This window comes from Aphidius gifuensis, linkage group LG3 (genome assembly GCF_014905175.1).
Source record: "Aphidius gifuensis isolate YNYX2018 linkage group LG3, ASM1490517v1, whole genome shotgun sequence".
Taxonomy (NCBI): domain Eukaryota; kingdom Metazoa; phylum Arthropoda; class Insecta; order Hymenoptera; family Braconidae; genus Aphidius; species Aphidius gifuensis.
The window spans coordinates 152171-177006 of record NC_057790.1 but is presented as its reverse complement, the minus strand read 5'-3'; the positions used below and the strand labels follow the sequence as shown (position 1 = coordinate 177006).

The following is a 24836-nucleotide window of genomic DNA, read 5'->3' as shown; positions in this document are numbered from 1 at the left end:
AAATTTAAATTTCTGTTAAATTCGATATTATGTATATAAACAAAGACATTTGAAATTTATAATTATTTTTAAATAACATCAATGATATTCATTTATTTTTTTGTTTTGAAAAAATAATAATAGAAATTTTCTAATGAAAATAAAATATAAATGTGTCACAAATCAATATTATTATAAAAAATTTATATAACAAGCTATAAACTCGTGTCTTTATATCTAAAATCTATTTTATATATTCAATCATTAAATCCAAAAATAAAGCTCTATCTTGATTCATCAAAATACAAAAATAAATAAAATATAGGTGTATATATATTTTTTAATTTAATTTTATTTATAAAATTTATCAACATTTATAATATTGAGATGGAATATAATATTTATAATTTACAATGTATTGATTTGTCTGTTGAAAAAATAAAATAAATAAATAAATGTAAGCATGTACATTTTACGCGCTGGCGCACCAACAAGAAAACAATGTTCAAGTGTTGTTGGTTGTTGGTGGTGTTCTGATGATGCGCCTGCGAAACAATATCGTTGCCTAGGACACATTATAGATGAGCACAAAATATTAAACTAAATATTAAATGTCAGTATCAATTGTACCATCAAACAGTAGACAACATCATCATTTATACGCAACTAAACCTAATTATATATCAATCAAGGTGAGTTCTTCTTCCTTCTTCATAAACTAAATTATATATGAAAAATAAATGTTGTTGCAAAGTTAAAAAAAATAAAAAATCAATTGAAGCATGAGATGTCGAGTTTATATTCCATGGACCCATGTGATTTAATAATATTATCAGTATAACACGCACCGTATGTCACCCTAATTACTATTTTTCACCCTAAATTATTTTCACCCCTTGATGTTTTTTTTTTTTTTACATACACACATATCAATACACCATCTAAAAAAATAACTCGTCACACATGTTTTCAACTATAAATTCAAGTGATAAATAATTAATTTTTCAATTTTTTTTTTTATTGGATCTCAGGTGGCATTGAAAGATACCACTTATTTTTTGACCCATTAATCATTTAATTTGCAACCCGTGCCCCCTCGCATTTAAATCATTGCAAAAAATAATTCAAAAAAAATAAAAGAGATGATAAAAGCTTTCTATATACATAAATAACTTAAAATCTATATATGTATATTATAAAATAGTTGTCATGTATATATATACCAACCAACACACAAGTTTAATCGATTTTTTAATACAAATGCGGTCGTGAGGCTATTTATATGGATGTATTTTATTCTGTTGGAAAAAATTATATAAAAAAAAGAAAAAGGGCTGATAACAACTTGCATGCATAAAAAGTTGAAAAAAAAAACTATTTATTTATTTATTTTAACAAGTTTTTCGTTTAACGAGACAAAGCGAATGTTGGTTCACCTTGGTCAATGAGTTCCTGGCTGTCAAGGTCCATTTGGTGCATGACTCAAACTAAAGTCAATGTGCTTAGCTATATTTAATTCTGATGATTAAATTAAATTTAAAAATATTATATGAAAAAAAAAAAAAATTTTAATATTAAATTTTTAGATTATGATTAATCAAGTTTTTATTGTTTTTTCTTTTATTTTTTGTCATTCAGTAGTAAAGCTGGATATTTTGTACGACGTACAATTGGAGCAACAGAAAAAAAACAAACTACGCATAGTGGTTTGGAGTGTAGTGGTGTCCTGACCTTCATTCAACAAATGTTTCCGAGTTCGTCGTGACTCAGGGAATGAAGGAGACTACTTTCCGACTCTTTTTATAAAAAAAATAAAAATAAAAATAAAAATATATATTTAAAGGAGAGATGAGTACAAAGATATCAAAAAATTCAAAAGACTCTGCACAGTCAACAGCGAACCATCGACAAGAATTATTGTCTTCAACTGAAATTAATATTTCTAGTAAGTTCATGTTTACTTTTTCAATAATAATATATTTGTGACTAGTGTATATTGTGTGTCTCATAATAATTATTATTACGTGTTTAAATTTAATTGCGGACTAAAATAATGATATACGTCAACAACAATAAATCATCAAAATAATAATAATAATGATTTTTTTTCCAATAGTTGACAACGAAAATCAAACGAATAATAAACGCTCATCAGTCGGCAAGTGTCAGGAAAAATCAATTAAATCATCGAGTCATAAAAATACAGAAGACATGCCTTCATTAACTAAAACATTTGTTGCATTTAAACGCCAAACATATCAACCCTACAAAGGTAATTTTATTATTTTATTTAATATTAATATTAAAATGACATCATCATCATCATATATAGAGAGAAATGATTTTTAAATATATATATTATCAAAACGTTGAGATATAATAGAAGCAATAGCTTTAAATATAATAATTTTTTAAAAAGCATGAAAAAATAAAAAACTCTTATATTGCACATTAACGCGACACGTGTGACTTTTTTCTTTTTTTTTTTTTTTTTTTCCCAATAATAATTTTCCAACGTAGTATGACTCATCCAGCTTGATTATTATCATCATCACAATATGTGTGTGTGCGTCTTTATCAAATAATAAAAATAAAAAAATAAAATAATAGAAATTGTTGTCAATAAAATTGAAAAAATGAGAACAAGCTTAAATACAGATAAAAAAATAATAATTAAGTATACATTTGAAATAAATGAGTACATATCGATATTACAATCAAATGAAATCAGTGTCACAAATAAAATCGCAATTTTATATCATCAAAGACAACACAAGTGTCTCGAGCTTATCTCTTAAAAAAATATAATAAATATTGCTACCTAATAATTATTGTGTTACAAATAAATATTTGATGGCTGCATGATGTCCTCGTTTGAAATATTTATATATTTATTTTATCATCGCATTACCTAAAAATAATTGCAATTATACAAATATACAATTCATAAGTATATCCACCTACATTATCATTATCATTATCATTATATTAAAAAAAAAAAAAATAGAAGGAGGTCGAAATTAAAAAATTCTGTTGCGTTTTCTTTGGATCGTATATATCTATATATACAAAAAAAAAAAACGTTCAATTCCTTTTCTTTGCCCCACTGTTGGTGTGTGCTGTGTGTCGTGACCGATACCACCAGCGCCTCGTACATTGAGGATGACTCATCCGCGCAATACATTCATACACTATCAGTGTGTGTGTGTTTAAAATATATACATGTATAGACAACAAGAACAACAACAACACATATACATACCAAGTTGTAACTAGCAGCAGCAGCAAGAGCAACAGCAGCAGGAAGACAGTACCACGAGGCATTATCCACAAGTTACACACACATATATATACATATAAACACATTCAATACACACACACACACTACCAACATAATTCAAACATTGACATTTTTTTTTTATGTTTTTTTTTATTATATTGTCTTGTCTGGGCCTAGGTATATATGTACATGCATACGTATCAAACTAATACATTGAAATTATCACTAATAAATGAATAAAAACGTCTCAAGTAGCAAAAAAAAAAGAGAGAGAGAGAGAGAATCCACGTGACTCAGTAAGTGTATATATAAGTGTTTCTTGTTTTTTTTTTTATTTATTTTGTTTAATTGAATGTGTGTACGTGAAAGAGCAATCGCATATGGCATCAAGTAATATCAAGCACCAACACAGGTAACATTAAAAAAATCGAGACCGTTTTGTGTGTTGAGAAGGCCGTGACGCGCGAGTTCCCCAAGTTTCTCAACCGGCCCCAGAGAACAGTCATCGCTCAGCATCGGTCGTTGCCGGTTCTTAATTTTTTATTAATATTAATTAACTTTTTTTTTTTTTTTTTCGTTTTTTTTTTTACTTTTTAATTTTTCATGATGATAAATTAAATTGATATATTTCTTTTACATTAATTTAAATGATCAAAAAATAATAATAATTTATAATTATTCAACAAGTGTGATTATAATAACGTATTTGCAAATTATACCAAGGAAAAGAAAAAAAAAAAAAAAGAAAAAAATATGTTCATTATTATCAAAGAACGGAATATGCGTGGTGATTACTTGAAGCTAATTTGTTTGGGTTTTAATGCTTTATATTATTATTAAATAAATAATACAATTTTTTTTCAAAGAGATAATTTGAATAAACAAAAGTGGATATTATAATAATTGTGTAGTAGTAGTAGCAGCTTTACATTATTGAATAACAAAACGGAGTAAAAAATTGGACGATTTCAAAATTCAAATGAGAGGTAGGAAAATATCGAGGGATGAATGAGTGATAAAGAGACAAGAAGGGGAATAGAGGAAATAGAGGAAGAGGAAGAAGAGAAAATTTTATGGGGGGGTGGGGGGAGAGTAAAGGGGGTTGCTAAAGATGAAACAGGTGCATCACTGTTGCTTGTTGCTTTTCTTGTATCTTCCTCTTTGCTTCTTCTTCTTTTCTTTTTTTTTTTTTTTTTTTTCGAAATACACCTGTCTCTTGATGGACGCATTGTACTGCTGGAAAATTCCATTTAATTTTATGAAAAAAAATGTATAATTAAAATTTAAAAAAAAAATAAATTGTATTTTTTTTTTCAATAAAAATTTCGAGTAAATATTTATATTGATGATATAATGAGTAATTGATTGTGCAATATAAAAAATTATAAATTGAAATTTAAAAAAGGATAAATATATGATGTTAAAGTTGTATATGTCGGTTGTTTAGTTGTAGCGTACGGTGGCGCTGATAATCGTATAATCGTACACAGTTACACACACTTTAACGAGAAATATAAAAAAAAAACTTTTCTTTTTTTCGTTATCTTTCTCTCTTTTTTTTTTTTTTTTTATTTTTTCATCTCGCAGAGATTTCTCTCGCATCTATCATGATCCCCCACTCTCTTTCTCTCTTATATCACACACACACACACACACATGCATGCACCTTCTAATATTAGGGGCTGAGTCATAAACTTTGGATCTTTAAGAAAAAAAAAAAATATAATAATAAATAAACGAGAGATAGATGCTATCGTCGTCATCGTCACGAGTATCTCGTTTTAAATTTAAACATTACCATTTTTTTCTTTTTTTTTTTTTATAATAATATAATTTAATTTAATTTAATTACACACATTGCTATTTGCATTTTCATCAGGGTTTTTTTTTTTTTTTTTTTTGTATTTAATATAAATTTATTTTAATTATTTTTCTTATCTCGACAAAAAAAAATAAATAAATCATCAATAATTAATCAATCAATCAAGGTCAAACATACAACCTTGATGTACAGTAAAAAAAATTCTTGGAAATTTTAATATAATTCTAAAAAATTTGTTATCATTTCTTTGTTTTTTTTTTATCAATAATGTGAATCATTATATTTTTTACCAAAGATAATAATTTTAATTATTTTTTTTTATGATAAAATTGTCAATATAGTAGATAATAAAAAAATGCATCATCATAATAATAATTATTATCATTACACTATACATGTATATATTATTATTGTTGTTGTTGTTGAAATAAAAAATAAAATTTTATATTTGCTTTGCGCAGTTTCATCTAGATTTGATAAATCCGGTAATGACGTCAGAAAAATGACGACCCTGGTGTTTTGTGAACCACCGATGAGAACGGCACCACTACGTTCCCGGGATAAACTCAAGCTTGTATTAAATCGTAGTCTCAGTGAGCCTGGTCCACCAACTGGTTGTTTTACATCACCATTACCACCAATAACACCAATAACACCAACATCATCAAGTGATACATCAACATCATCAACATCAACATTAGATACTGATAATTCAATGAGACAATGTTTAAATTTCAACAATAGTACAACAAGTATTGACAGTGGATTACCACAATCAGATATATCATCAACATCATCAGCTTCATCATCAACAAATATACATAATATTTGTCAACAAAATTATCGTGGTAATCAACGTTTACATTATCGTCGACAAACAAGTTTATTTCCATTTACATTGCCACAAAAAAACAGCAACAAACTGGAGACCACAAGTTTACCATCAAGTCCATGTAATCCATTATTATCACCAACAAACAATGAAGACTCAACATTACAACGTCAATTAATTATAAACAGTATTAAAATTATAAATGCTGATGAATTGGCAAATAAATTATCATTGTTTAATAATAATGATGATGATGATGATGATGATGATAATAATAATAAAAATGATTTTATGATACTTGATTGTCGTGGTTTTACAAGTTACAATATGAATCATATTAAGAGTGCTGTTAATTTTAATTGTGGTGCAAGTATATGTAAACGAAGATTAGCAAGTCGTCGTGTACTTGCTGATTTAGCTAAATTTGATAATGATACTTGTATCGTTAAAAATTTACATGATTTTATATTGTATGATGAATCAACAACAAATATTGATGATTTACACTCAAAAAGTCCATTATTTTTATTGATGGTTGCATTATTGGAGGACAATAAAGTACCAGTCTTTCTTCTTGGTGAGTTTATTTTTTTTTTTATATATATTTAATAATTTATTATCATGCAATACTTAGTATACCACGTGGTAAACAAATGCACTATAAATATATATCTGGCAACATTTTCATAAACAAATTTTTATTTTTTAAATTATTATTCAAGGTTTAATAGAACAAAAATTCATGAAATATCATTGAGGAAATAAATTTTCTTTTAATTATTATTATTTTTTTTTATTCTTTAAGAAGATGATGGATAAATAGACGATGATTATTTGATATATATATATATATACAAGCGGAAAAGACGCGTACGATGAAGGACGTTTGTCAGATGATGATGATAGTGTGTGTGTGTGTGTGCGTGTGTGGAATTAGTGGGAGTTCAAGTGGGCTTTTGAATTGTTTTTATGGATGAGAGGTGGAAAGGGGGGTATGAAAAAAAAAAAAAAAAATGGAATAAAAATTGCGATGGACGAGCAAGGTAGGGATCTCTATTCATAGAAATGAGTCATATTCAAGACGACGTGAATAGCCCAGCTGAATTTGCGCACAACTTTTTTTTTTTTTTTTTTTTTCTAAATTTTCATGATTTTTAAAGATTTTTTTTTTGGTTATAAAAAAAACTTGAAATATTATTATTTTTTAATACTCCAGACACCATGGCAACTTACTCATGATGACCTAATTTTACTTTTATTTTTTTTATTCATTATTGAACTTGATTGTTTTACATAATTTTTATATAATAATAATTATATTTGAATTAATGCCAAATATATATTTTTTATAAATATTAATAAGACACCTGTCTGAATTGTTAAATGAATTTTATGATTTATCATTTATGCGTCAACTTAAATTTATATCTATACCATCACCATTTGTCTTTTGAATTTTAGTTGAACAAACTTTTATCTCTCATTCATCATGAACAAAAAAAAAAAAAAAAAGAAATAGATTATTGGCGTTGATTTCATTTAGCAACCAATTGAAATTGCCAAAAAAAATATTACATAAATTTTTGACCTATTTTATATAGGAAAATATATTTATTTTTATATGTCCGATCAATTTATTAAAAAATATTTTTCAAGTGATATACATTTAAAATGTGCGTGTATATTTTTTTGTTATCACATTATATTATATTTTGATTGGCTTGCTAAATTAACTGTGCATTTTGATATCGTAATGTCTGTGAAGATAAGGCCATCAAGGCAATGTGTTCATATACACATAAATATACCACGATGATGATGATGATGATGATAGTAAATGTTGCAAACGAGTAGTTGTAATTTTGATGGTTGCTAAGTTGTGCAACAATTCTGAGATCATCATGAACGATTGACCCGGGGATGTGTCTTGCTCTCAAAACACTTTGAATACTTTGGCTAAATAAAATCATATATAAATGTAATCAAAGTTTTTTTTTTATAAATTTAACAATATAGTATAATTTTTTAATTTACACATGGTTCATCACTAGTTTTGTTTTTTTTTTTTTTTTTTAATTTTTAGTTTGTAAATAGAGTGCAGGATAAATATACTACTCAAAGCTTTCCATTTGGTCGGTGACTCATCCGTGTTTTATAGTTCCCCGACTATATTCAACTTTGTATATTTGTATATAGGGGTTTCAAACAGACAACTTGGCACTGTCACTACACACACACACACATACACATACATATTTTTATTTTATTTATTTTTTTTTTAGATTTTCAAATGATTTTCCACCTCGTGATACCTGCCCACAAAAGGGTTTCTATCTCTATCCCTTATCGTTTTGTTTTATTTTTATTTTATTTTTATTTAATTTTGTTGATGACTAACCAGACTAGGTATACATTTATATACAATGCCCGCACTTGGAGTTGGTGGTCCTTTTATACAAATAGTACATAGCAGGTATTTAAATAAAGGGGAAAATTAAACATGACTAATCATCATTCTGCTACTGTACATATTTCCAAAAATACATTACAATTTTCGACAATGAGATATATATACCTATTTATTAATTTTCCTTATATATATAAAAATTAGAGTTTATTTTAATTTATTTTATGATGATGAGAATAATTTAAATTGATGCGTCCCCTTTTCCTGTCTTTCTTATCAATATAATATATACTTCCTGTATATAAGTTGGTTACACGATTTACAATCGCATACACACCACCATCACTATCATTATTTTTTATTTATAAAAAAAAATAAAACAACAAGAGAATATATTGCATTATTATATATACATATAGCTGACTATTTGTATCATTCATTCATAAATCCACACGACGATAATGATGATGATGATGATGATGATTATCATAATATTTAAATATCAAGTAAATGGAATAACAAAAAATAAAATGTAACTTCATTCAGTTTGAGTTGACCTGTAAGAATGTCAATTACAGTATTATATATATTTATGTTAATAATATGGCTTAGTTATTTTCCATTGAACACAACTTTGATGTCATCAATTCATTCAGCTTTTTTTTGTAAATTTAATTATCAAAAAAGTAAAAAAGTATAATGATTTTACAATTTTAATAATTTAATAATAATAAATAAAATAAATTATTCTTTTGAAATGATTTAATTTAATTTTTAATATTTTTCATTGTCAGCTGCAGCTTTTGATTACAATTATTATTACTATTATTACTATTATTATTATTATGTGAGTCATCAGATGTATTTTTAAGTGTATCAATGACTAACCCACCCTTTTTTTTTTATTTTTTTTTTTTCCATTACTCCCCCAATATATATGAAAGAAAAATTGGTATGAGGGGGTACTCGAGGCTTTATTCATATATAAATATACCAAGTGCATATGACGTGGAATTACCAATACCACACCCCTTCTTATTCGTTGCCACTACGACTGCTTATATGTACCCTCAAAATGAGATGAATGATCTTTGAAATTGTACATCAGTGTATATATGTATAACCGAACTTTACTATATACAATAGATCCTTGAAATTTTGCTTTTTTTGTTGTTTTCTTTGTCAGTGAATTTCATCACCAGTTATCCGCATATGTCAACTTTTTTTTCCAGTTTTTAATATTCTTCCATGTCAAAGTTTACTTTTTTTTGCTAAAACACGTCATGCCTATATATACACATGTAGACTGACCAACAATTATTTGGCATTATTCATGAACACAAGACGCCAATTGTAATTTATGACAAATAATACATATAAATAGCAATATGTAAACATGAGGTGTATAGCTCTTTCAAACAAACTGACTCAATATAATTTATTCCGGAATTTTTTAACCATATACATATAGTTACAAATTTTGGAAAAAAAAAAAACGAAATAGCTGACGACGTGAGTCTACACTTGACAAGTGTATTAGACTAATTTTCTTGGATTTTTTACAGTCAACAATTCTAAAAGAATTTTCCAAATAAAAAAATACTGCAGGTAAAGGGGAAAATATTTAAAAATTACGTGACATTTTTGTCTTTTGATTTCATGGGAAAATATTGAACAATAGATGTTTTCTATTGTGTGTCTAGTCTTGTCTATGGTTGTTGAATAAATGACTCAATGATATTATATATGTATATGGTATTATGGTGTACAAACTATAGCTTACTTTCACTGTGAGTCATCAGCCAAATAACATTTATCTCAACTTTATGATCCACTTGTTTTCATCCATTCAATTGTTGCTAATATTTATTGACAATACTATTTTTTTTTCCATTATTTTCTAGTTTCGAAACTAGATTTGTGATATTTTAATTTTTTTTTTTTCTTCATTATAAATTTCACTAAATATCCAACAGAGCGAAACGAACAATAATTATATATACTTTATTATTGAAAATAAATTATTTTACTTGCGACTTGTTATGTATTCATGTATACATTTTAAAAAAATATCTTGATAATTATTATCAGGGCTAAAAGTAGTGCTTCAGTGAGTTATTTTTTTTTTTTCGTCATCATCATCATCATCATCATCATTATCTTGATGATTCATTCTTCCCCTTAGGGCGCTGTCAAATCAGATATACACATTTTTGTTATTTTTATCACGAAAAAAAAGTTAAAAAAGTCATAAAAAAAAAAAAAAAATCCATAGAAATTTAAAAAAAACTTGGAAAAACATAAAACTTATAAAAAGAATTTTAGAAATAAAATTTAAGATTGATTGCAGCCATGACAATTAACATGTTTAAAACTGTAAAATTATTGAATAAAAAATAATAAAATAATTTATTGAATTTGTTGTTGAACAGCATTCCTTGATGTATAGTCAGCTATAGCTCGCGTAGTCGTTGTCGTTGTCGTTGTTGTCTATACACCTCGGCCTTGCCAGCGTCCTCAGGACTTGCCTCTCTCGTATATTATTCACCATTCTACCTATATCTTAACTTTTATATATATGGCTCTCGTTCGTTGAGCCTTATTACTATACGCATATACAACCATTTTCATTAATCCACATGACAACCCACGCACTTCCTCGATCAATTTAAATCACCATATGTATATGTATAAACTCGTTTTAAATTTTAATATAGACAAAATGTATAACAATATAAAGAATAAATACATTTTTCTAAAAAGTAGACAAAATAAATGACTCACTGTTGCAGTCACCGCAATATTATTTAATCTCGCAAGTTTTTGATAATTTTTCCAGTCATAAGAAAAACAAGATGATGGTGATGACTGATGACAAATAAAAAATACCTTAACAAGTTGAAAATGAGAAAAGAAAAAAGCACATATATAGTGAGACACGTGCTGTCTATTGTGTGTGTTAATGCAAAGACACGTAAAAGGAATGACTGTATAATCGTTTTAACGTTTTAATGTGAATCACCTCCTGGTGATCTGACTGACCTTCACACGAAAAAAGTAGAAAAAAAAAGAAAAAAAAATACGTGAAATAAATAAAATAAATAAACTTAAATCCAAGATAAATTACAAATAAAGAAATGCTCCGGAATTTAGTATGAAAAATTTTCATTTTTTTAAGCTGGAATGTGCATGATATGAATGTTACACCAACTATATAAACGAGATTAACATTAAATTATAACTCGAAATAATGATTCACCACAAGTTTTGGATTATTTTGTGTGTGTGTGTTGGGCTATTCATGGACCATCACCAACCACGTGGATACATGTCGTTTAATTTTATAACAATCCTGGGGGTTATTTAAAATAGATTCCATAAAAATAAAAATGATAAATTAAATATTAATTAATTAGTGAAACAGTTTAATGACTCAATGTTCTTAATTTGTAATATTCCATGTCTGGAATAATAATCTAATGATTCCATCAAATAAATACACAATGAATCATTTTTATTTATTTATTTGATTTTTTATTTTCTTTTTTTTTCTTCGTATGAATCATTTTAAAATAAAAAATAATAAAAAAAAAAAAAACTGTCAATAGTTTTTACATTGTCACGAGTCAATGACGTACATTTTCACACGTTTTAATAATAAATTACGTCAAATAATAATTAAAGGAAAAATAAAAACCCCAAGTATAAAAAAAATAAATAAACAAAATATTGTTGTTGTTGTTGATGGACCCTAGGCTAGATAAATCAGCCACAAACCCGATTACGATGAGTCATAATATTCCCTACATCATGATAACCGTCAACCCTCCTGATAATATTGGTGCATCATATAGGCATATATATATAATACACACAGTGTGAACATGAAGCGTGTCAAAGACGTCTGTCTCTTTGACACACTTATATATTAACCAAATATCAAATAATCCAAAAGCATTATATTTATTTATAAATAAGTTACACTCAGTCAGATCCATCTGTTCCATCATCAAAATAATAATTCAACAATATATGTAGCTCATTTTCCACATTAATTTAATAATAATGCTTAATTCTTCATGGCTTATTCATGACAAATCCAAAAATAAAAATACAAATTTCATATCAATATATAGTATAATAATTGGTCATTTATGAGTCATTTTTATATTTTTTTAAATATCAAACAATGGGTCATCGTAATCGACAACAGACAACACACTGTCTCAACCATTAATTATAATCAAATTTATTTACAATGATGATACATCATCATCATGATCTTTTAGGTGTTTTTTTTTTCATTATTAAATAATTTAACAATATAATTATTGTTTTTTTTTCCACAAAATAATATTGTCTTTGTATTAATATATTTAATTATCATCAGAGGTGTATACACTGTTATTAAATCATGACAAATATTTATCCTTGATGTAAATAAATAATTTCTAGTTAATTGTTTTGTTACTCATGTAAAATAAAAAATGACTAATTATATTCAAAGAAAAACAAAATTAACCTGTTGAGTTCAAAAGTTGCAATTAATATCATCATTAATATAAGGTGAATAGAAAAAAAAAAAAAAAAAAATTGAAATTATTCTCAGGACAAGGTCAAAAGAACATTATAATAAGTTAAAATTAAATAAATAAAAATAAATAAATAATATACATAAACGAGGAAGAAGATGAATATTGTTTGTATTTATTCGTAAATGTTCGTGAATGTTCGGAGATTCAATTCTCCCTGATTCTCCCACTGTGTGACGTCACATAAAATAAAATAAACCAATGAAAATTGAGCATGGTGAGTCATCCACGGTGTCTCGTGTGAATACACTGCGTGTAGAATTGCTGTCGAATTTGTTGGTCAGTCGCATTTGTACGAGCATTCTGAGCACTTCTGTCTTGAAATTTAACATATTATTATTAACAACAACAACAACAATATCATTACTGTGTTTAATATATATAGACTAAATTGTTTATTTAATTAAATAAATTCAAAATAATTTATTGACAATTATTAATTTAATAAACAAAAAAAGTAGTGCTACAACAGTAAATTAGTGAAAAATAATTATAATAATTAAAAAGTACAGTTTGGTTGGTGACTATTGTGTGTGCTGTTGAGAGATAAATTTTAAAAATGAGGATTAGAAAGCCACCCTGTCTTTTCTTGAGGCTGGTGCCCTTCGATAACATGGAAACCTGGGGTAGGTTGCAGTCCCGCTGAAAAAAATATAAAAGAAAATTTCTTTTTTTTTTTTTTTTTTCTCATTTTCATAAGCCTTGAAAATTTTCTCGATGATCTTTGAACGACAAAATCCATAATTTATAATTTCACCTTGTGTTTCTCAGAATATTCCTGTAGTTTTATTGTTTTTTTTTTTTCGGTTCTTTTTCTTTTTTTTTTTCAAAGGATAAATACACACAGGGTTCTCAATGACATCATCAAGTCCCAACTTCCTGGAAATACGATTCCATCATTATCCAAATACACATACTCATCATAAATAATAATAATAATGATGATGATGATGAATAATCAACTTAAAAATATAATTTTTATATATTTAATTAATTAATTAACTAATTATGTTTTTTTTCTTTTTATTTTTACAGGAGGTCATAAAGAATTTCAAAATCGTCATCCTAATTTATGTGAAGCAACATTACGTGATGAAAATTCTGGCTTTCCAGTTGATCCATCAACAATAAATGGATATGAAAATTCTTCTAGTTTTCCATTTATGAAAAATAGTCAATACACTAATAACAACAATAACAACAACAACAATAATAATAATAACAATGGTAAACAAAGTCTAACAAAACATGACATTGATTCACATCCAGCATCACGTGTTTTACCATTTTTATATCTTGGCAATGGTACTGATGCTGCCAATATTGATACATTAAAGAAAATAAATGCAACAAGAGTTTTAAATGTAACATCACAATTACCTGGTTATCACGAAGAAAGTGGTATTAAATATTTACAACTACCAGCAACAGATTCTAGTCAACAAAATCTGAAGCAGTACTTTGAACAAGCCTATGACTTTATTGGTAATTATTATTATTATTATTATTATTAATATTTTTACATCTTAAATAAATAAACGAATCAATCATCCATTTCATTATCCTGCACAGTTGGAATATATACCTATATATTTTACGGTCTGATTGACCTGTTGAAATTTTAATTTAATATTTATTTCATTGGTGGTTGAGTTGGAAAAAATAAATTTATTATTATTATTATTATGCTTGAAACGCGCATCAGTATTCCGGAGTATTTTTTTTTTCTTTTGGGGGGTTTGTTTTGGGGTTCTCTTGACGGTTAGAAAATACGAGGGGAAAGTATAAACCATATAATGAAAAAAAAAAAAAAATTGTTGCTTAAATTCCACCAGTTGCACATTGGGAAAAGAAAAAAAAAAAAAAAGGGGTCTTGTGTTGTGTACTCACATGGACACACCACCAAGATCAAAAACCAGGTGATGGTGTGATATATATATATAATATAATATAAGGGAGACAAGTATATAGCCAAAGAGAGAAGGACGTTGAATTTGTGCGTGTGACTCATGCGTTTTCATGAATGGGAAGTTGGTGTTTTTTTATTTTTTATTTTATTTTATTTTTCTTCCTCCCCTAATACGCGTATCTCCCTGCATTAAATGATGTTTGTATGTGGATGATGAATATACACTGCAGTCAATGGTCCACCGGATACAACTGATTATGTTCCATTTCCGTTGTAAACCAATGCATCTATGTTAACGTAATTTTTTTATTATCAAAATAGATCAAGTATATAGGTATATTTTATAACTATGTTATTAAACATTTTAACAGCCAGGATGTTTCCTAGAAAAATATTTATTTTCTTTTATTGTCATAATGATGAAAAAGTGAAAGTTGACACTAAAACAACAATAATAAAATTATTTTATTTATGAAAAAATTTGAAAAAAAAAAAAAAAAAAACAATATACTTATATATATAATTTTGTTGAGCCTGGACTTTGCTATAATTGAGAATGTACATTTTAAAATGAGTCATACTGCCAAGTGATACGATAGCGTCGTTGTCATTGTCGTCCCCTATATATATATTTATTTATTTATTTATTTATTGCGTTATAAAATTACAAAAACATTTAGTTGGTCAACCAGCATTTCAATTGTTAAGAATTAATATAAACTCAAAATATTATAATAAAAATCAATAAAAATAGTTATAATTAATTGAATTAAATTTAATTTGTTACAGAGGATGCAAGAATATGTGGTGACACTGTATTGGTACATTGTCAAGCTGGCATATCAAGAAGTGCAACAATAACAATTGCCTATGTTATGCGTCACAAAGAAATATCATTAGTTAATGCATACAGTTTTGTCAAAGCAGCAAGACCAATAATAAGTCCAAATTTTAATTTTATGGGACAATTACTTGAACTTCAACAAGCTCTAAAAATACAAGATACAAATAATAGCTGTGAAGATTTACATAGCTTTAATCAGTATCGAAAAAATCATCAACAATATAGCGAAAGTGTAACATCAAGTTGGGGCGTTTAAAATAATCATATTGTTGTTATTATTATTATTATTATTGCTAAATTCAAATTTATTTCATTATTACATATCTCAAAATGTGACTTTTATTATTATTATTATTATTAATATAATCGAGTTGTGGCGCGTATTACATATTATATATATCTATTTTGATGATGTATGTGACAAGATTTGTTGATGGCGCAAGACAAAGTGAGGTAGCTAATAATTTAAAAAATAAAATGTTAATTGATGATCATGTAAATACGTGAAACTATATGATTATTTTCATATGCTCGGCTGCTGCTGAGAGAGGGAGAGAGAGACCTTTTTGTTGGTCTTGAAATTATAAATGCACAAATATAGTTGAGTAATTATTTTTAATTGTTTAATAATTTTAACCTCAACAATTTAAAGACTTTTATTATGAAAAAAAAATTAATAAATATTATGAAAAATTATTATATCCAGAAATTAAATGGCAAAAAAAAAAAATAAAAATAAATAAATAATGATAATAATAGTAATGTATGTACGTCGGTTTATTGTGTTGACGAGTACTTATGAGATTTATGAAAAATTGAGTTGAAAAAAAGAGAGAGAGAGTGTACCTTAGCAACAATCATACATTAATTATTAATACGAAATATTTTGAGGTTGAAAGTTAGTTTGTAAGAATTTTATTAAATTAATTTAGTTTATTTTGATTTTCGAAACTTTTTCTTAATTTTTTTTTTTATTTTTCTTTTTCGATCCTTGAGTAATGGTTTTTTTTTTTTTTTTTTCTTTAATAGCATTTAAAAGATTATTTTAATGATCCAACAAACAAAATTTAAAAAAAAAAATGAAAAAATCATGGTGATCTAGTCGTTTGTTGGGATAAATGAAAAAAAAATAAAAATAAACAAACATGTAATTGATTTAAAAATAATAAGACAACATAAATTGAATTTATTGTTAATCCAAGTGTGAAAATACCGGGGAAATTATATCATCAAAGACATGAGGTTTATGTTTATAATATTATCATTAATATTTTTTTTTTTTTTTAATTTAATAGTTTAGATTTAATTAAAATAATTCATCATCGAGATCAGTTATTTTTTCATTGAAATAACATTTTGGTAATATAAATTGTTAACCAAAAAAGAAAAAAATATATATATATAATAATAATAAGCCATTTATGACTGATCTCTTGATGTTGATGAAAAAATATGTTTATATTATAATAATTTAATAATTTTTTGAAAACGAGACTTGTAATTCCATGGCCAACGTCGGCAAAATAAATGAATGGCTCGAGTTTTCATCCTCGGGGAAAAATTAAAATTAAAAAAATGACAATAATCGCTGTAACAAATATATATTTTAAAAAATGAATAGAATTGAAGAAAAAAAAAACGAGTACATATCAGATTGTCGCCTTTTTTCTCGTGATGAAATTAAAAAAAAAAAAGAAATATATTAAAGAGAGGTGATTACATCTTGTAAAATAGTATTAAAAAATAATAATAATAATAAAGTATACTACTTGCTCGTTTCGGCATTGATAAAATGCTAATAATTGTACATCTTGTAAATTAAATGAAAAAAAAAATAATACATATTGTGAATTTGAAAGCGAATAATTGTTAAATGGCCTGAATTGTAAATAATAATTGTGTAAAAATATTATCATCATTATCATTAAATAAAAACAAAAAATATAAAATAAACAAAACAGGGCAAAGATAAATGTGTTCATAGTACCTGTTGCATAAATTTTGAATAAATAATTTATGTCTATTTTATGATTTATTTATTTTAACAAAAAGTTTATTTATATTTACAAAAATTAAATTTCAGCAGCAATCAATACTTGGTCATCATCATCATCATCATCATCTAGATATTCTCTTTGTAAGCTTTTTCCTTTATAAGCTAATTTAATAAAAAAAATCATTGACACAAGGCTTGATGTTATAAATAATGAGATTACAAAATTTAACAATATTTGATCATTTTTTGATGAAAAATAGATTAATTTATCAGCTGGTTTGTGGACAATTAAATTATCGGTTAGTGTTTTCATTGGAAAATTAATACAACCAGCATTTTGTTTGAAATTCATCCAACAAATTTCCTCCAATATTTCAAGGCACAAATGAAAATCATCAGTTGTTGATAAATTATAAAGATGAAATATAACTGATGATGCAAAAGTATCAATTTCAGCTTCTACATAAATATCTTTTTCTGGAAAAAAAGAAAAATACCATTATTATAAATTAAAAAATAATGATTAATATGCTTACCTAATATTGTTTTATTGTAAATGACATTTTGATCCCACATTAAAATAACAGATAACAGTGATTCATCATTGCTTCTGTATTCGATAAAAGTAGATACTAAAAAAATGAAATAAATAAATAATAATAATAAAATTAAATTACTTATCACTCGAATGAATAAATGATAATATAATTAAATGGAATTAAAGCTGACCAGTTCCATGAATTTTCCAATTATCTATATCTCTGTGACATGCTGCTGAGTGTTTCTTATATTCACAATGAAACATTGGATCAATGGATGGCCACATCTTTAATAAAAATAATATATTTATTAATGAATAATTGATAATATCAACAAATGACATTTAAACATACCCAACTGAATAGAGAGACACAAGCATAGACAATTAAAAAAAATAATGGATATATTAAACAGTGAGTGGCCATTTTATATTGTTTTTATTTTTGATTAGTTATTAATAGAGTATATATTTACTGTGACAATGATAATCTTCATTAAAACCGGCACATGATGACGATTGTCTAAAGAATTAAAAAAAACAAAAGACAGTTGGCGTCCCCACTCTCAGAATTTTTTAAATATTCATCCAGATGAGAAACGAAGAAAACTGTAAACGTTTTATCATCGACTTGAATAAAACGAGAATTTCAGAAATCTTTTAGAAATAGCAATTAATTACTAATTATTTATTTAAAAAACATTAAAATAAATAAAAAATGATAATTTAATTTAAATTTTTTTTATTTTTTTTTTTACAAAATAAAATAAGCAAGTAAAAAATAAGATAATATATTTCTTATCGACATGATCAATTTATTTATTGTTTATTTAAACATAACAATTGATTGTGTACATATTTTCATTTAATTATATTTTTTAGTCAATCGCATTGTCGGTTAATTTTTTTTTTTTTACACATATTTTTTCAGTCTCGCAGATTATTTAATTTAAATACAATTTATTTCAAGATTTAATCATGCAAACAACTTTAAATTTTTTAAATGGAAAATTCATCAATCATCACCAATCGTATGACACATTTCTCTTTTATTCATTGTCAGTCTCTAATTAAATGTAAATGTCAATATTATTTTCAAATTCTAGATAAAAAAAAGACTCAAAAAATTGAAGTAAAAAAAAAAGATAACTACGTTAATTCAATTGACAGATAAAATGTCAATAATCATAAATGTTTAAACATTGATATAATAAATTTTTGTTTTTTTTGTTTAATCAAATTACAATCTAAATATACCTATATATTTATGAAATTTTATTTAAATATTTAAATATTTTGACTTTGTTAATTTAATAATTTTTAAAATTCAATTAAACATAGATGAAATAACATTAATTACTTGCAAGTGAAGCCATTGCCCTGATGAGAGCTGCATTTTCTTCACGTAATCTTTCACGTTCCATTGTCATTTCTCGTTGTTGCTGTAACAATTCTGTTTGTAATGCAAGTATTTTTTGATCCTGATTTTCAAGAAGAGCACGAAGTCTTCTATTTTCAGCATGTGCATGTTCAATCAACTGTAATTTAATTTAATATTTAAATACTCTTTCTTTCTTTCTTTCTCTCTTTTTTTTAAATAATAATAATAATAATATTTCTATAATACTTACATCTTGAGTGGTATCACCAGTTGGTGTTGATGTTCTTGGTCTTGGTGGAATTGTATCAACTTGTGCTGCATGATTACCATGATCAGACTGATTGACACTGTCTGATTGATTTAATGAATCAAATTCTTCATCATCTGCCTCCAAATCCGAGTGACTAAAATTCAATAATTATTTTAATTTATTTCTATAATTAATAAAAAAGAAAAAAATTAATTTAAAATTACCTTTTATTTCTTCTCTGTGTGTAGACCTTGATATTTCTTTCCTGCAACAAAAATAATTGAAAAAAAAATATATATATATATATATTATGTGCATTAAATAATATTTAAAATTAAAATTAAAAAAAAAAAAAAAAGAAAACTCTTCTGCCTGAGCTCGTAACAATCTGCTAACCTGGCAATTATAAATTTAAAAAAAATTACAAAAATAATAAAAACAAAGAAACCAAAAACTTACTTCGATTAAATCATGATCGAGAAATTCATTATGATGAGTATTGTGTTATAATATATTACTTATAAATAATATACAAAAAATAAATAATAAAATATAATTTAGAAAACAGTAACAATCTGCTAAGAATTATACAACAAAGAAACCAAAAACTTACTTCGATTAAATCATGATCGAGAAATTCATTATGATGAGTATTGTGTTTAGTCTCAATGCACGATCCACCAACTTCTTCTTCATCCTCATCAGTACTACCGCCTGTACTCTATGATATCCATCAAATGCAATTAATAAAATAAATAAAATAAATAATAATTCAAACCTTATTTTTTCCATGTACAATATCTTATATCAATAATAATAATAAACCATGCATCGATAATAGGTATATTTTCATGGTTTATTAAATACCTCAGTTGATGGTAGATGTACAACACCAGTGCTTCTTCTTTTTTCTCTTAATTTTCTACGATCTCGTTGTTGCTTGCCCTTGTTGATATGAGTTGGCCTGTGTAAACAGGTCACGACACTTGATACACTAGAACCAGATTTATCATTTATCCATTAGATCTACATTAGGAACAAGAGGAAAAATCCAAGAGGAAATAAATAATTTATATTTATTATAACTCACCGACTTGTTACACGTTTATCTTGTTTTCTCATTATTGGTTTATTTTGTTGATTATTATCATGATCAACTGGCAAGACATTTGTTGAATTACCACCAGATTCACAAACACCCTGATGATCCTCTCCATCAATATTATTTTCTAAAATATAATAACAATTATTATGTAATTGTCAATTATTATTGATGATATATAAAATAGACAAACTTTGAAAATTAATAGCTGTTATATTGTCGCCAGTTCTTGGTGGTATAATACGTGCACGAGCTGTTCTTATTCTTGATCTTCTTGAATTTAATTCAAAATCATTGTCAAAATCTTCTTGGCTAACTGAGCTTGACGCCATGCCGGTAATATCACTGCTTAAAACAAAACAAAAATAATAATTAAAAACAAAACCAATAAGTAAGATGCATATTTTATTAATGATAATGATAAATAATAATGAAATAATAATAAAATAATAAAGCTTACTAAAAATATTGAGACATCTGAACAAAGACTTGGTTGGATGTTTTTGTTACCTCGTCAGCAAGATAGTAGATAGTATATATTTCAATCAATAAAATAATAAAAATAAAAATAAATAAATAAATAAATAAATATAATTAACCAAGTTTTTTCTTAGCCAAAAAAGGAGACTGTTCTAAAAACAAGAAAAAAAATAAATAAATCAAACACAGAAAAAGTACATAAGTAGCATAAGAAAAAAAAAAAAAAAAAAAAAAGCTAATTATTTTATTTTTTTTAACTAATCTATAATCGGCAATCGGGTATAGATGAGTCACTTGATATGTTGTAAAAAAAAAATAACTTACCTGGGTTGTTAATGTCGATTTATTTATTAATTATTATTTATTTAAAAATAATAATTTTTTATTTATTGTTTATTTTTTTTATAAATAAAATGATTGTCTATTTAATTTGCCACTTGTTATTTACAACAATTGACAGCTGTCAATCCAAAACACACTGAATAATATTTGTCATATGACAAGAGAAAGAGAGAGAGAGAGAGCTGTCGTGTATTTGTGAGATGATGATGATGATAATAATAATAATTATTATTGAACGTTTGATTTGATACAACAACAACAACAACAACAAAATACACGTTTGCAAGAGAGAGGGAAAATCTTGAAGGCAAATTTACATTGTCATTAATTTGCACATTAAATATCAGCCTTAAATTCAAAATCATCTTTTTTACATCTATTGATATTGAAATACAAGATAACGAATTATGATTATAATGTATATTATAGTGTGTTTGATGACATCTGGTAAATTCAGAATTGTCTGAACCCTTCCCCCCCCCTGTTGTTGATGATAATTATCAATAATTATTTTAAAAATGTTTTTAAAAAAAGAGTTAATTTTTATTTTTTATTTCGTTCATGTTTATTTTCATGTAAATTTTATTATTAGCGTCAATTTTCATTTAGCGATATATAAAGATGGCGCTGAAAAAAAAAAAATAAATAAATAAAAAATATAAAATGGCGCTGTTAATACCACGCTAAAATTGTGTAAAACTTTGTAAAACTGATGCAAACTGATGTGTGCAAATTGCAATAGAATATAAATAGCCTCGTTATTTATTTCAATTTTCAATATTATTTTTTCGGCAATAAATATATTAATTATAATAAAACAACAAATTTTAAAAGAGAGTCTTGGATAATTATTAATTAATTTACAGATAGTCTAAGGTAAGACAAACTAAGTATTTATTTTTAACAATTTTTAAATATTTTATTTTTGTCTTTACATATTGAATGTATTTAATTAAAATTTAATTTATTGTCATATTCATATGATTATTATCATTGGATAATATTTTTGTTTAATGAAAAATTATTGTACATTTATAATATTCGGCTCAACAACCTGTCGTCGTCGTCGTCAGCTGTTGGCCAACTTTTGAGTTATTTTTATTTCTCATTTCCTAGATGTATCATCATGATTTTTTATTTTTTTTTAAATTAACTATATTTGAGACACTATAGACACACTAAAAAAGTATGTTGTTAAATTTTTCAATAATATCATTTTAAATTTAATAACAAGAAAAATGTGTTGTTGTTGTTGATGTTGTTGATTAATTAATAAATGTACTTAAATTATAAATTTTAGATGAGTGATGTACCAAAATTATGTGGAAAAAGACGAAGTATTGTACGACGTATTGGTTCATTTCTACCAATTGCACCACCACCAAAAATATATGTCAGTGTAACATCGTTGCATTCCATGACAAATTCAATGATTAGTGAAGAAACAAATGGAACATTACCTGATTATAATGAGTAATTATATACCTATTATTTATTATTTTCTTTATAATTTAAAACTAAATAATATTTATTTATTTATTTATTTTAAATTAGTGGTAGATTATCTGGAAGTAAACCAGATTTATTAGAGCCAATTAGTTTTGGATCAGAAATACGTCTTTTAGCATTGGAACAAGAGCTTCAAGAATTGAGGTCACAAGTGTCTGTTATTGTTAAATCAACAACTACAAAACAACCATGTAAGACAATTTATAATAATTATATAAATAATAATATAAATAATATAATAATACATAATAATAATAATTTAAATTGATAGATTCTTCAACAACATCTCTAATGTCAAATGGTAATTCAAATAATAATAATAATAATAATATAAAAAGTAAACCAATAATACCACCACCACCTCCACCACCATTACCACCACCATCAACACCACATATTGCCAGAAGATCAAGTTTACAAGATCACAAATTAGAAGAACGTAAAAAACCACTTATTGCACAAAAATCAATGGGTGATATGCTCAAGGATATTGATAAAATTAAATTGAAACCTGTTGAAAGGTAATAAATAATAATAATAATATTCAAATTATGATGATGATTATTATTATTGAATAGAAATTTAATTATTAATTTGCTGATTTGATAAATTTATAGATCACCTGGTGGACGTCCATTGCGTGCTGCTAAACGTGAAAATAGTCCTTGCACTGATTTACAGGAAATTTTACGTAAACGTTATCATGCAATGACATCGCCAGATTCAAGAAACTCGTCTGCCTTGAATATGGATGATTCATTTTGAAAATGACAGTACAAATAATAATAATAATGCATTTTTCATCATTAGAAATAACCAAATTAATAATGTCGTGTGACACATGATTATTATATTTGTCATTCAATCCATATCATATATTAATATAGCTATATATTTTCTTTTTTTTTCTTTTCGAAATAACAGCAAAAAAGCACATTAGATTATTTAAAGCAGATATCAACAGTTGATTTGACAGTTGCCATAATAATAGCTCCATTAATTCTTTTGAAAAGAAATTTAGTAATGAGTTGGTACCTCAGGTTAATAATAATAATTAAAAATAATATCAATGCTGATTTAGACTTTAGAAGTTGAAAATAGAAAAAAAAAAGTTGAAAGAATTAAGAAAAGAAAATAATTGTTCAATTAATCGTCTGTTTTTTTTTTTTTAATTTTGTTTCATCATTGTGTCACAAGTGCTAATTGTTTATATGAAAAAAAAAAAAAGTGTCATCGTGATATTAAATTTTTTTTTTTTTTACTCAAGGAGACTTAGGCTTTTAAATTAATAAACGAATTTTAAATTTAATTAAAGACCCATTAATGAGGGTGCAATTGATAAAATAAATAAAGTTTATATTATATAATATTATATTTATTTTGTAGCTTGATCTTTTTTTCATATGATCCATCAACAACATGTAAAGTACATTTTAGAGACTGACTGATCGTATATGTAAGCAAGGCGAGTTTTGTACTTGAGGATTTTATCAACATGACGATTATAATAATTAATAAACGTTATTGTTATAAAATTTTTTAGCTTGTTATTCATTTATATTTATTTATTATT

At 25.5% G+C, this 24836-nt stretch overlaps 4 protein-coding genes across 9 annotated transcripts; 2 read left to right on the top strand and 2 right to left on the bottom strand.

Annotated features, from left to right (window-relative positions):
• The first annotated feature begins 516 nt into the window (after positions 1–516).
• LOC122851191 (dual specificity protein phosphatase 10-like) lies at positions 517–17688 on the top strand. Of its 3 annotated transcripts, none has more exons than XM_044150270.1 (6): positions 517–671; positions 1618–1924; positions 2096–2251; positions 5543–6490; positions 13948–14397; positions 15611–17688. In XM_044150270.1, the coding sequence occupies exons 2-6, from the start codon at positions 1828–1830 to the stop codon at positions 15919–15921; spliced, it is 1962 nt and encodes a 653-aa protein (XP_044006205.1). In that variant the 5' UTR covers positions 517–671; positions 1618–1827; the 3' UTR covers positions 15922–17688. The 3 variants fall into 3 exon arrangements, with proteins under 3 accessions (XP_044006205.1, XP_044006206.1, XP_044006207.1); XM_044150271.1 differs by having other exon boundaries at positions 518–671; positions 1621–1924; XM_044150272.1 differs by lacking the exons at positions 517–671; positions 1618–1924; positions 2096–2251 and adding an exon at positions 3725–4245.
• Positions 17159–18762, bottom strand: LOC122851192. The gene is made up of 4 exons (XM_044150273.1): positions 18555–18762; positions 18391–18487; positions 18198–18293; positions 17159–18138 (listed from the first exon to the last, which is right to left on the bottom strand). Exons 1-4 carry the CDS (start codon positions 18624–18626, stop codon positions 17738–17740), a joined length of 666 nt encoding a protein of 221 aa, XP_044006208.1. The 5' UTR covers positions 18627–18762; the 3' UTR covers positions 17159–17737.
• A 173-nt stretch (positions 18763–18935) lies between these two features.
• LOC122851190 (PRKC apoptosis WT1 regulator protein-like) lies at positions 18936–22022 on the bottom strand. 3 transcript variants are annotated; one of them, XM_044150267.1, is made up of 9 exons: positions 21737–22022; positions 21393–21564; positions 21126–21277; positions 20921–21059; positions 20698–20824; positions 20444–20551; positions 20055–20095; positions 19831–19984; positions 18936–19737 (listed from the first exon to the last, which is right to left on the bottom strand). In XM_044150267.1, exons 2-9 carry the CDS (start codon positions 21407–21409, stop codon positions 19552–19554), a joined length of 924 nt encoding a protein of 307 aa, XP_044006202.1. In that variant the 5' UTR covers positions 21410–21564; positions 21737–22022; the 3' UTR covers positions 18936–19551. The 3 variants fall into 3 exon arrangements, with proteins under 3 accessions (XP_044006202.1, XP_044006201.1, XP_044006203.1); XM_044150266.1 differs by having other exon boundaries at positions 21126–21280; positions 21737–21992; XM_044150268.1 differs by lacking the exon at positions 21393–21564 and having other exon boundaries at positions 19122–19737; positions 21737–21992.
• Positions 22023–22429: 407 nt separating this feature from the next.
• On the top strand, positions 22430–24793 carry LOC122851188 (mitochondrial fission regulator 2-like). Of its 2 annotated transcripts, none has more exons than XM_044150264.1 (5): positions 22430–22630; positions 23055–23227; positions 23309–23454; positions 23535–23784; positions 23881–24793. In XM_044150264.1, the coding sequence occupies exons 2-5, from the start codon at positions 23055–23057 to the stop codon at positions 24026–24028; spliced, it is 717 nt and encodes a 238-aa protein (XP_044006199.1). In that variant the 5' UTR covers positions 22430–22630; the 3' UTR covers positions 24029–24793. The 2 variants fall into 2 exon arrangements, with proteins under 2 accessions (XP_044006199.1, XP_044006200.1); XM_044150265.1 differs by lacking the exon at positions 22430–22630 and adding an exon at positions 22866–22940 and having other exon boundaries at positions 23881–24450.
• Positions 24794–24836: the final 43 nt, after the last annotated feature.

Bases quoted from the DNA above. Each gene is read 5' to 3' on its own strand.
- LOC122851188 (XM_044150264.1), top strand. From the start codon at position 23,055: ATGAGTGATGTACCAAAATTATGTGGAAAAAGACGAAGTATTGTACGA. The intron at 23,455-23,534 runs GTAAGACAATTT...TTAAATTGATAG, and splicing joins AACAACTACAAAACAACCAT to ATTCTTCAACAACATCTCTA. The intron at 23,785-23,880 runs GTAATAAATAAT...ATAAATTTATAG, and splicing joins AAATTGAAACCTGTTGAAAG to ATCACCTGGTGGACGTCCAT.
- LOC122851190 (XM_044150266.1), bottom strand. The intron at 20,825-20,920 runs GTGAGTTATAAT...ATCTGGTTCTAG, and splicing joins GATAAACGTGTAACAAGTCG to TGTATCAAGTGTCGTGACCT. The intron at 19,738-19,830 runs GTAAGTATTATA...ATTAAATTACAG, and splicing joins CTGGTGATACCACTCAAGAT to TTGATTGAACATGCACATGC.
- LOC122851192 (XM_044150273.1), bottom strand. From the start codon at position 18,626: ATGGCCACTCACTGTTTAATATATCCATTATTTTTTTTAATTGTCTAT. The intron at 18,294-18,390 runs GTCAGCTTTAAT...TCATTTTTTTAG, and splicing joins TTGGAAAATTCATGGAACTG to TATCTACTTTTATCGAATAC. The intron at 18,139-18,197 runs GTAAGCATATTA...CTTTTTTTCCAG, and splicing joins TTACAATAAAACAATATTAG to AAAAAGATATTTATGTAGAA.
- LOC122851191 (XM_044150270.1), top strand. From the start codon at position 1,828: ATGAGTACAAAGATATCAAAAAATTCAAAAGACTCTGCACAGTCAACA. The intron at 1,925-2,095 runs GTAAGTTCATGT...TTTTTCCAATAG, and splicing joins AACTGAAATTAATATTTCTA to TTGACAACGAAAATCAAACG. The intron at 14,398-15,610 runs GTAATTATTATT...AATTTGTTACAG, and splicing joins ACAAGCCTATGACTTTATTG to AGGATGCAAGAATATGTGGT.